The following is a 12,068-nucleotide window of genomic DNA, read 5'->3' on the forward strand; positions in this document are numbered from 1 at the left end:
TGTAGAAGCTTTTATCTAATTTAATATAGTCAGGTAGTAAGAATTCGAAAGTGATTAAAGAATGATCTGATAATACCGAATTCTGCGGAAATATTATTAAATCCTCAATTTCAGTACCATATGCCAGCACAAGGTCGAGGGTGTGGTTAAAACAGTGCGTCGCCTTGTGCACACTCTGACTGAAACCGATTGAATCCAGTAATGAGTTGAAAGCAGTACTAAGGCTATCATTGTCAACGTCCACATGGATATTAAAATCACCTACAATAAGTACTTTGTCTGATTTAAGGACTAAACATGATAAAAACTCTGAGAATTCAGATAAAAATTCAGAATACGGACCTGGAGCCCTGTAAATAACAACAAATATAATTGGCTGTAATGTTTTCCATTTTGGATGTTGAAGATTAAGAACAAGACTTTCAAAGGAGTTATAATTTAATTTAGGTTTAGGATTAATTAACAGGCTTGCATCAAAGATGGCTGCAACTCCCCCTCCTCTGCCTGAGCCTCTAGGAATTTGAGTATTAATATGACTGGGAGGAGTGGCTTCATTTAGACTAACATAGTCTTCATGGCCCAGCCAGGTTTCAGTAAGACAAAATAAATCAATGTTATTATCTGATGTCAACTCGTTTACCAATAATGCTTTAGAAGACAGAGATCTAATATTTAATAGTCCACATCTAATTTTCCTATTTTGTTCTATTGTTGCAGTCGTTTTAATTCCAATTAGGTTGTTAAGTATAGCGCATCTTTTGTTTACCTTTGATTTAACCGATCTGAGTCGGGGAACAGACACCGTGCTTATTAGACTATGAGTGGGTGACTGCTCCAACGGAAGCACAGAGGGGCGCGTAGTACTGCACCCCTGATTACTAATATGAAACTTGGGTTGTCATGGTTTATGTCTGATAAACTCGGTCAGATTTTGTTGATATGAGAGCGGCTCCATCCCAGGTGGGATGAATGCCGTCTCTCTCCATCAGACCAGGCTTTCCCCAGAACGCCCCCCAGTTATTCACATAGCCCACATCGTTAGCTGGGCACCACCCCGACAACCAGCGGTGGAAGGATGACGTATATGTAATATACGTCATCCTTCCACCGCTGGTTGTCATATATATAGGTGTAATAGGTGTAATATATATATATAATAGGTGTAATATATATATATATATATATATATATATATATATATATATATACGTATATTAGTATAGTACATATTTCATCATTGGTCAGGTTTGGCAGGGGTCCAGAGAAAACTACTGAGTCCGACATTGTCTTTGCGTATGCACAAAGTGACTCAACATTCAATTTAGTGATCTCCGATTTACGGCCATTACCCCCTACGTGAAGTATGATCTTACTGTATTTACGGTTCTTTTTAGCCAGCAGCTCTAGGTGGGTTTCTATATCGCCCGCTCTGGCCCCGGGCACACATATGACCGTAGGTACTGTAGCCGCTGGGTCCGCCGGCTTCACATATCGCAGCATAGAGCTCCCAATAACCAGAATTGGCTTCTCAGCGGGTGTATCACTGAGTAGGGAGAAACTGTTAGAGAGGCGAAGACGCTCCGGTTTAGAGCGACCGTCATCATGTGCACTCCCTGGTCTAGATCTAACGCTACGCTTCCCTCTAACGCTACGCTTCCCTCGGATAGTCACCCACTCGCCCGGCTGCTCGGGGTCTGACGGGGGACAGCTAGCAGAAGTTAAAAAAGCTACAGAAGCTACAGTATGGTGGTCCGCATTAATTACATGGTGCTGGCTAGCTACGGAAGCATATGATTCTGATTCCATGGTGCGGAGCCGTGACTCAAATTCACTAAGCCTTGCCTCTAGAGCAGCGATTATACTACATTTATTACATGTATCGTTATCACTAAAGGAGGCAGAGGAATAGCGAAACATTTGACACACAGAGCAAGAAAGAGCAGGAGAGGGAAAGGAATTAGCCATTGCTAATGGCTAAGCTAAAGTAGCTAACAGCGTTTTAACTATTGTAAATTCAGCGAGTCAGTCACTGTAAGTGAAGCTAAGTATAAGTTCTTGAGTAAAACAATTGTAATTCAAATGCAATCCAGGCAAATAGGAGCTAATTTAAACAGTAAAGCAGAGTTCAGTATGTTTTTGCCGGAGCAGCAAACTAGCGTTTGTAACACGGGAACACCGGAAGTGACACAATACGCTCACCTTACACGTCAGCACGTCCAAAGCGTTCACCAATGAAAACTTAAGAAAAGGGTTATTGTAAGTGTTAATTGAGTATCTGAGCAAAATATGATCAATACATATGCTATTGGTCTATACCCTGGCTGTTTGAAGCCTTCGCACACAGTGTTTCCTCCACAGAGAGACCAAAGGCTCCTCTCCCTCTGCTGCTCCCACATCCTCCTGGTTGGGCTGCCTGCTGCCTGATGTGAGCTGTGATAGAAAATTATAACAAAATTTCTTACACAAATAAAATGGTAACAAAGTTCTTACTGATAACTGAGGCTTCCAAGGTTGTGTGATTTACAATTAAAATAACTTGCTTTTAAGTACTCATTAGCAAATGTGTAGGCTTTAAAAACACTATGAACATTTTCCTTATGCTGACCTGCTTGCAAATGCAACAGAAGACATGTAATTAGAGTTAGGATAGCCAGTGTTTGTCATAACTAGGAAAGTACAGATGAGCACAAAACTATAAAGATGAACCAGTTAAGCAGTGCTAACACTGCACTTGTACTGTACAGTATGTGTCGACCTCTAGATATAATACATTATATTCACAGCTTCTACATTGTACAACTTAACCAATACCCTAGCATTGTGTATTATCAGGCCAATAGCACCCACAACAATTATTAGTTAGCTGGATAATCATTTTTCCTAATAGACCATAATATAGCTACGTTACTAACCTAAGGTTACCTGGGAGAGCATCGTAGCTCTGCTCGGGTCCTGCAGGTCTCTACAGAGAGAAGACGATAATTAATACAGCTCAAGTTTTAGATAACGTTAGCAGTATAGCTAACGTTAAATGCTAACTTAAAAAAGCTTTAATAGCTAGCTAGCTAGCTAGTAACTTAACACAACAAAACAACAAATGTCTAGTAACCATGCTTGCAACGTAGATCACAGATAAAATATAAATATATATATATATATATATATATATATATATATATATATATATATATATATATATATATATATATATATATTAATAATACTTACACTTTATTAATCTTGTAGTAATCCCCTGTGGAGTGGCTTGTGTGTCCTCCAGACCAGACTCTGAGTCTCTAACGTTAGTTTACCTGCACTGAGTCTGAACTGTCACTCAAACTTTCCCTTAACACTCATTAGCCAATGGGGACGCACCCCTGTAAGACCCGCCCACGCGAGATATTTGTGTCAGAATCGCAGGCAAAAACTCAGGGAGCGCAAAGAAGAAAGCTGGGAGCATGACTGCAAACGTGATGGAGAGAGCAAAAGACTGATCATTGAGAAAGAAGCAGAGGGAACTGTAAACAAAAGGACATAATATCAAACAAATATAAGACCAATAGTTTACAACTACACAAATGATTTGTTTGCAAGTTTTAATTTTTACCTTTGAGGTGACAATTTATTTGCTTGAGTTAGTATTTTTTGTTTGATACTTGAGAAGTTTTGCTACATTACATGTACATAATCTACATTGGTACGTGCAATGGAGAGTGTCAGCAAATCCACAGGACACTAATTATACACCTCACCACTGTCTCTCTACACTGTCACATCATACTGTAATGCCTGATCGGATCTAGTGAGCATATTTATTAATTTATTGATATTTATACAGTATATACTGTATATAAATGAACATATGATGCTTTCTGCCTGGCTGTGTCATGGACAGATAGGAAGACAGAGAGGAGCGGTGTAATGTGATGATAAAATAGATGTATCCTTCAATTTGATCAATGTACAATGAGTCTGGTGGTAATAGATCAGTCAGTCAGTGAAAGGGCAAGTAGAAGTCGAGTTGAATATGTAATAAGACAGACGATAGAGGCATACAGCAAAGAGGTTGTGATGCCAAAGGAGAAATGGATTTGGAGAGGAAAAGAAAAGAGTGGGGGAGATAAGGCTGACCAAGGCGAGGAAGGCGCGAACAAGTGTGAGAGAGAGAAAGCGACAGAGGGTTATTTTTAGTCAGCCGGTGCCACAAATATTGCAGTGTTGTTTGGGTTTTGCCAGGGCCACTTACTCCCAGGAACTCACCAGCTCACAGCAGTGACTCACTGGTTACTGACTGGCCCATGAAACCAGCTCTGACTCCTGTTCAGCCAACACACCGCTGCACTGTCACATCCCTTTACCTCCATGACAGGCCACCGCTGAGGTGTCATTCTGGGTTCTGCAGGGGTGGGTTTATAAACTTTTGAATGAGGGGGTTGGACAGACTGGAGCACAGTTTTAAACAAGGGTGGCACATTTGGGAGATGAGTACAAATTGGTTGAGACTCAAATTTAAAACTCTAATTCTTGACAATAATGAACTGTATAAATAATAAATAGCTGCCATTTGTAACTCCAAATAGCCAACACCCATGGACACATTACGGGACAACAGGACCTTGGACACAGATATGCAAAAGGTCCCTTCTACATACATCACACAAAATACACGGCCGCATCGTTTTTTGTAGTTGTTTTGCATCACTTTGCAGTTGTTTGATTGCCTTTCCAAAAAAGAAACATTAATGGGATTAATGGGTAATTTTGTACAGAAATTCTGATCCTAACAAGCCAACTACCTGTCACTGTCTCTGTTGGAGGAACACACATGGCCCTGGACTCCCAGCATCAATATTCTGAGTTTAACTCTAGCTGATTACGTGATTTATTGACACCCACTTTGAAACTTTGAATTATGTTTTTATCTTTGAAGTCTACACAAATGTGATACATGTTGAGCATTATGCTCCAGGGTTACAATGAAATACCAGTGTCTCCATTTCAAAGAGCAGCTTAATAACAAACATTTTTAAAGGACTAATTATCCATTTATATAACTTAACTAAAGCAAATCAAAAGGTGAAGCAAAACTACAACATTCTCTGTAACAGGATGACTATAAACTCAGTATAATTCAATAAATGCATTTATTATTTTATTTATATTAGTGTAGCATTGTTAAGATGTCTACAATAATACCTACCTGTATCTTTGTTTCATTCTGTGATCACAAATCCACATTTGGAAGAAAATAATCCTCAAACAGAACTGATGGCACGCTTCACATGTCATGACAGATTCAGGTAAGAAAGTAAAAAGAAAAAGAAAGATGAAAGCAGGGACAATCAAGTGCAAACGCCATTAGCCTATACTCTACTTTATAATAAGGTAGACAGATATCTGTCACGGTTGAAGAACAGGCAGCAGGAGAAGGATCCAAACATGGACGACAGATTAGATCATTTAAAGGAACACGCCGACTTATTGGGACTTTAGCTTATTCACTGTAACCCTCAGAGTTAGACAAGTCGATACATACCCTTCTCATCTCCGTGCATGCTGTAAGCCTGTCTGACGGCTCCAGCATTAGCTTAGTCTAGCACAGATCCGGCAGGTAACTGGTTCCAACTAGCCTACTGCTCCGAATAAGTGACAAAATAATGCCAACATGTTCCTATTTACATGTTGTGATTTGTATAGTCACAGCGTGTACAAATAACAAGGTCATATGAGACACAGCCATCTTCTATCTGTATATAAACTGGGAACTATATTCTGAGAAAGCCGAAGCACTGCTACTTCTGCTACTTGGGTGAAGCCCAAAGCAGCTTTGCCTTTCTGAGACTAGAGTTCCCAGTATGTATACGGTTAGAATATGGCTGTGTCGCATGTGACCTTGTTATTTGTACACGCTGTGACTATACAAATCACAACATGTAAATAGGAACACGTTGGCGTTATTTTGTCACTTACTAGTTGGAACCAGTTACCTGCAGGATCTGTGCTAGGCTAAGCTAATGCTTGGGACATCAGACAGTGTTACAGCACGCACAGAGATGAGAAGGGTATTATCGACTTGTCTAACTCTGGGGGTTACAGTGAATAAGCTAAAGTCGCAATAAGTTGGCGTGTTCCTTTAATGAACACAAAGGTTTTTCATGAAATGCATGTTTTGGAATTATCTGTTGCAGTGTATTGATCAGTGTGTGGAGGGTCAATGTTAACGATTTAAGCAGGATATATGCTTCTGTGGAGACTTCACGCAGAGCTTTTGCCGTAGCCTACGTAAGTGGCCTGAATATTTTACTTTTGCATTGGCGTATGTCTTGATCTCTGTAAGACAATAGCAATAGCAGGGCCGGCATGTGTGTGTGCATGGGGAGTGTGTGGTAGAGCGAGTGAGAGACTGACGGTGAATAGCTCCGGAGAGAGTACCGACTCTAATGGCATAGTGAGAAAAACAAAGTGTCTCCCCTGTGCTTTCTGACTACGGGTGGAAATCTGTAACAGGAAAAGTTAACCCTCTCCTTGATTTTATGTTGTTTATGGAGAATATGGCCTTTAGCGTCTTGTTTGCATTAAATGAGCTTCTCCATTACTTTCAGACATTGAAATAAATACACTCGGTGTACAGATAATTGAATGGCACTATGAAATATAAAATGACAACAGGCTCTTGTTGATGACATCTGTAAAGACTAATGAGCCATCAAAGCTGTGAGTTTGTATGCTTTTGTATGTGTTGCTGATGAGTTAGGATTATCATAGCTATGATCCATAACTGTGAGGCTAAATGGTTGTATGTCATTCCTTTGTCATGCTCAAGGCCGGATTAGTACCCCCAGGGGCCCCTAGGCACTGAAGCTCATGAGCCCCCCTCCACCCCATAACACCCACGCCCTCCAAAGGAGGCGATAAAAAAATCTATTGACAACCAGCAAACTGCAGGCAGCTGATAGAACCTTCGCCCCCCAGACAGACTCCACACACACACACACACACACACACACACACACACACACACACACACGATACTAAGGCCCACCAGGTGTGTGATTTGACATGCCAAATCACTATTGGTCAAAAGATGAATGACTAGTCCAGCTGAGCAGGCATCAAGTATGCCTTTCCAGTTCAATAAACCAAGTACTGCCATCTGACTCACACATCACAAGACAATGTTACAATGAATTAAATCATAACAAAGCATTGTATGGCTCAGGACTATGGCGATATAGTATTCACTAAAAATCACCCAAGCAGAAAGCACAATAGTAATTCTGAAACGTGATTGACTGAAGATACAGCGGTGCCATCACACAACACAGAGTGAAGGTTGCAAAATAACAGTCACTAAGTCAGCTGGCAACTTCACAAACTGCAAAAGCCAACATATACTGCACTTGACAACTGTCTCATACAGGCCTATAGCAGCATCACAAAATAATGATGCAATACACGTCTGATATGCATGGCATTTCAATAAATTAAACAAAATATGAACATTATCTGGTCACAACAGATTATATTAACCTACTCAATTTACAGATAGCATAATAGCTCTTACCTTTAGAAGTTCTTCTTTCTTATCTTTTTCTTTGCAAAGTCGCAGATCATTCAAAGTCCTATATCTATATATCTATCTTTATCTGTAGTTTATTGTTGTTTACTGTCTGTTTACTTTTTGTAAAACTATTTAGCTAAAAGTTTGTTATTCTTATACTGTATTTTTTTCTATACTGTATTTTTTTATACCTCTTTATTTAAAGAGTGTTTTGTAAGCTGCTAAAATCTGCTGCTGGAAATCTAATTTCCTTGCGGGAGTCATTCCAAAAGGATCAATAAGATAAGTCTAAGTCTATCAAATCCTCAAAGTCAAGCTCCCTCACCAGCTCGCTAAACCCTACTACAAATGCGTTGCTGTGTGTTAGTAGCCCTTTACAGGTAAAGCAATAAATGTCTCCGGTGGACAGTGAATATAGAATCCACTCCTGTGGTACAGTTTCACCATTGTGAAGGTGTTGGGTCTCGTTAGTGAGAGAGCGTGTCTTTCCGCCGCCAGCCTCGTTCCCCATCCGAGATGTTGGATATTTAGCCGCCCGATTCTGAAAGGCTAATATCCCTCTGAGTATAATTTCCTCCCGGACGGTCTCTGTAATCAATCCCCATAGACATAGTGCAGGTTCTTCAGAGATGATGGTACCTGAGAAAAAACTGATCTTGAATCAGTACGATTTAAACAACCTGCTCTATGCCCACCCACCTTTACCATTAGCCAATCTACACAGTGTATGTGGCCTTCTCCCAATCATTACCTGTCCAGTCATCCAACTGACATATAAAACACACAATCACGAGACTTCATTTTTTGTAACTTTTATTTTATTCTGATTGGATAATTATCAAGACTTCGCTTGGGCCCCAAGTGTGCATGGGCCCCTGGGCCAGTGCCCATAATGCCCATTGGGTAATCCGGGCTTGGTCATGCTCACAACATGTGACAGCATTGATTTATGGTAATCCATTAAATCTCTAAACAGCCTAGGGGTGGATATTTGCATTGCAATCTTTAGTACTCTTATGCATCGCAGACACTGACCTTAAGGACCTTGAGTGTGTCTCCCATTGGGAAGATTCAAAACAATCTATACAAGCCTACACACATTAAAATAACCCCCACAACCACAGCACACAGTTTACACACCTTACCACCAATGATGACTTACTGTCGGATCAGAAACCAGTGACCATGACAATAGATCTCGCAGCAACGGACAGTCTCTGGACCAGAGGTTTATGTCCACAGTGGGTGTTTTAACATTCTCCTTTCCTTTCCCTCTGTCCTGCCCTGTCCTGTCCTGTCCTGTCCTGTCCTGTCCTGTCCTGTCCTGTCCTGTCCTGTCCTGTCCTGTCTGTCCTGTTCTATTCTATACCCTTCTGCTCTGTCCTATCCCAGTCTGTCCCATTTTGCACTGCTCTGTCCTGTGCCGTCTGGTCCTGTTTTATGCCATTTCCATCTTGTATTGTTCTATGTTAGGCTATCCTGGCCTACTCAAATGCACAACTTTGCAGCACAAATAAACATATTTACAGCCTGGTACAAAAAAATGGTTTTGGTCTCTATAGCTATGTTTTAATTATTTTTATTGTTGTTGTTGATTTCTTTATTTAAAAGGGACAACGCACATTAATCAACATGAGCACAGAGTCCAATATGTAAATATGCCAGATTTAGCCATGCAGGCTAAATTTGATCTGCAGTCCATAGCAGGTGGGACTGTCTCATTCTCCTCAATGCGTGGGGCTCGCTCAAATTTGATTAATGACAGACGGAGTAGACGCAGAAATGTCCTGTTTGTAGCATGACTCATCTCATATCACAACTGGGAGAGGAAGGCAGTGTTGTCTGTGGAAATTGCTTACTTGCAGATGAGTGTTACGTCACAGAGGCAGCATGGAAACTGGGCCAGGCCCTTTGCACGATGCTCTGTTTTTTAGTGCTATTATGAAATACACTCAAAAGAAGAAAACTGTGTCAGAGAGTAACAGCAGTGATGATATAACAGCTGAAATCAAAGCAGTAAGTAGTTCTTTATTGAGGTCATGGTTTTTTGGACACTGCATTTCTAATACCAGTTACATAGCACCACATTTCCATTCTGTCAGAGTTCTGTCCCCTCATGAGCAAAGTATTATAGCTCAGTGATACACTGGTGAGGATCAGTCAAGTCTGTCTCATACAAAATCTCTCTGTCTCTCTCTCTCACACACACACACACACACACACACACACACACACACACACACACACACACACACACACACACACACACACACACACACACACACACACAAACCCTCTCTCCAATTCTAAATCTCCCTCTGGGTAATCACTAAGTGTGTATTTTTAAATCTGTCACTAATCTCTATTATTGGCATACCACACTGGACAAGGTTAGCTTTCAGACTTTGGGGACTTGGACAATTTTTCAACATATTGTTTAAAAATCTGAAGCAGACATTTCCTCTGACTTTCCCATACCCTCATACATGAACCTGTCAGTTCTTTAAGAAAATGTACACTGTATCTTCTTGACACAGATTAATCGGATCTGTCTAATTCCTGCCTGTCTGTTTTCTGTTTGTGTAGGAGACGTTGCAGTCCTTTGCCTTCCTGGTGTTTGTGGTGGTCTGCGTCTTGGGAGCTATCTACCTCTTTGTCGTCCTACCTGAGACCAAAAATAAAACATTTATGGACATCAGTAAAAGCTTTGCCAAGATCAACAAAATCCCTGCCCCCTTGCCCAGTAATGAAATGGAGCTGGTTCTGTCCAGTAAGCCTGACATGAATGGAATAGTCCAAGATATTGCTAAAATGGAGAGTTCCTTCTAGCTGAACAATCTATACTAATGGTGGAGAAGCAAGGTTGAAACATAAAGTGAAAGTATTTGTTGTTTGTACATATTATTTAATGCCTGTGGTCAATTACATGAAAACCAATGATTTAGGTTCAATGTATTGTGGTATTTTATAGATGTTTTGTATGACTGTACAGCAGCTATTTGTTTACTGTTTGTTGCTTATTACAATGAAACAAACCAACTAGACTTTATTTTCTGTCTACAAATCAATATACAGTATAAAACAATCAAATTGCAGAAACCCTAGATTGTTGAGGTCTTTCAACAGTTACAAAAGGGATAATAATTTGGCTGAATGCGACTTGCATAAAATATTGTACATACTATTAACCTTAAACCTGCATTAACCATGAGCCATTTGAGGTAACGAAAACTTGCGGTCAACACAACACTAAACTATTATCATCTCATGGAGCATAGAGTAGAGGTATGGCTAACATGTTAGCAGACATTGGTTTATTTACACATCCAGCAGATTTCATCTCGGTTGTCGTCCCAAAGCAGCTTCATAATGAGAGGGGCAGACGTGTGTCTGAGGAGAGACATATTTTGAAGGATTATAACGCTAATGCTGATGTCTTGGTTAACTTCCCAATATAGACAACAAGAGAGAGAGAACCCAGAGAGCAGCGCTGTAAAGCTTATGTGGACAATTGTTTTGAAGCCTCTTCAAATCTGAAAGGATCCAAGGCTACTTCTCACCAGATGGTGGGAGCCAGCCGAGGCTCAGTCAGCGGTGATCTGAACAGAGGCAGACATGCATGCCATTGGACAGCAGTCACAGTTTGCTCCATAGTAGGGTGTACTCAACATTTCAGAGTCAGGCTAACACTGCTGGTCAGGCTAACACCCCACCCTCTCGTTCAGCCATGCACAGACACAGATACAAAGGTGAGTGTCATGAGATGATAAAGGGGTGTCCATGTATTCAGATGGCATTGTTGAAGAGAGGTGGGGAAATTTCAATTTCATGTCCTGAGTTTCAGTTTAATTCCTGTCCTGAGTGCCACATATTGCATTTGTCCAACTGGACAGCAGGCAGGGAAGTGAGGAGAATACTAATTGGAAGTGTTGTCTCTCATAACTCTCAGCAGCGTTAGTTAGTGGGTAATTGGCAGAAACATATGCTGGTGATTGCTGGTGGGAGAGTAATTATGAGATCATAGCAGCAAAGACATACTACAGGTTTAATTAGATGCACTGTAGGGTAATGCTGTGTGTGATAAAATACTGTTTGTCCAAACTCTTCAATATCCTCTCAGGAAATGTTGGTATATAATATATGTAGTGTAGACTTTGAAGGAATTTAATAAAATGCATTAGGAGTATTTTTTGGTGAAACATGGATGCTTCACACACATTTTCAATCCAGCAGCACAGAATATCTATACAATCCCCACAGTTGCAAGGTGGGCACCCAATACTAGTGTCACCAATTCAGTATCTAACCAAATGTGAAATATGGTTACAATTTCCTCTTCTGTTCCTGAGTTAAAGCAACACTATGTAACTTTTAGCTGCAGCTGTAGTTCTAATGAGACAGCCTGTAGGGGGACCGACTTGGGAGAAGTTACATAGTGTTGCTTTAAGGTGTTGAACAATGGCCAGCAAAGCAATTTTTGCAGAACACAATGTCACAGTTAAGTAGT

The 12,068-nt window shown here is 40.5% G+C and overlaps 1 protein-coding gene across 2 annotated transcripts in view; it reads left to right on the plus strand.

Moving 5' to 3' along the window:
- slc2a9l2 (solute carrier family 2 member 9, like 2) overlaps positions 1-10,605 on the plus strand; it is a 96,056-nt gene extending 85,451 nt beyond the window's left edge. For both annotated transcript variants that reach the window (XM_028575242.1, XM_028575243.1), the window contains exon 12: positions 10,148-10,605. In XM_028575242.1, the coding sequence (XP_028431043.1) occupies positions 10,148-10,390 (243 nt within the window). In that variant the 3' untranslated portion in view covers positions 10,391-10,605. The remainder of the gene's footprint in view (positions 1-10,147) is intronic.
- The last annotated feature ends 1,463 nt before the right edge of the window (positions 10,606-12,068 follow it).

This window comes from Perca flavescens, chromosome 4 (assembly GCF_004354835.1).
Source record: "Perca flavescens isolate YP-PL-M2 chromosome 4, PFLA_1.0, whole genome shotgun sequence".
Classification (NCBI taxonomy): domain Eukaryota; kingdom Metazoa; phylum Chordata; class Actinopteri; order Perciformes; family Percidae; genus Perca; species Perca flavescens.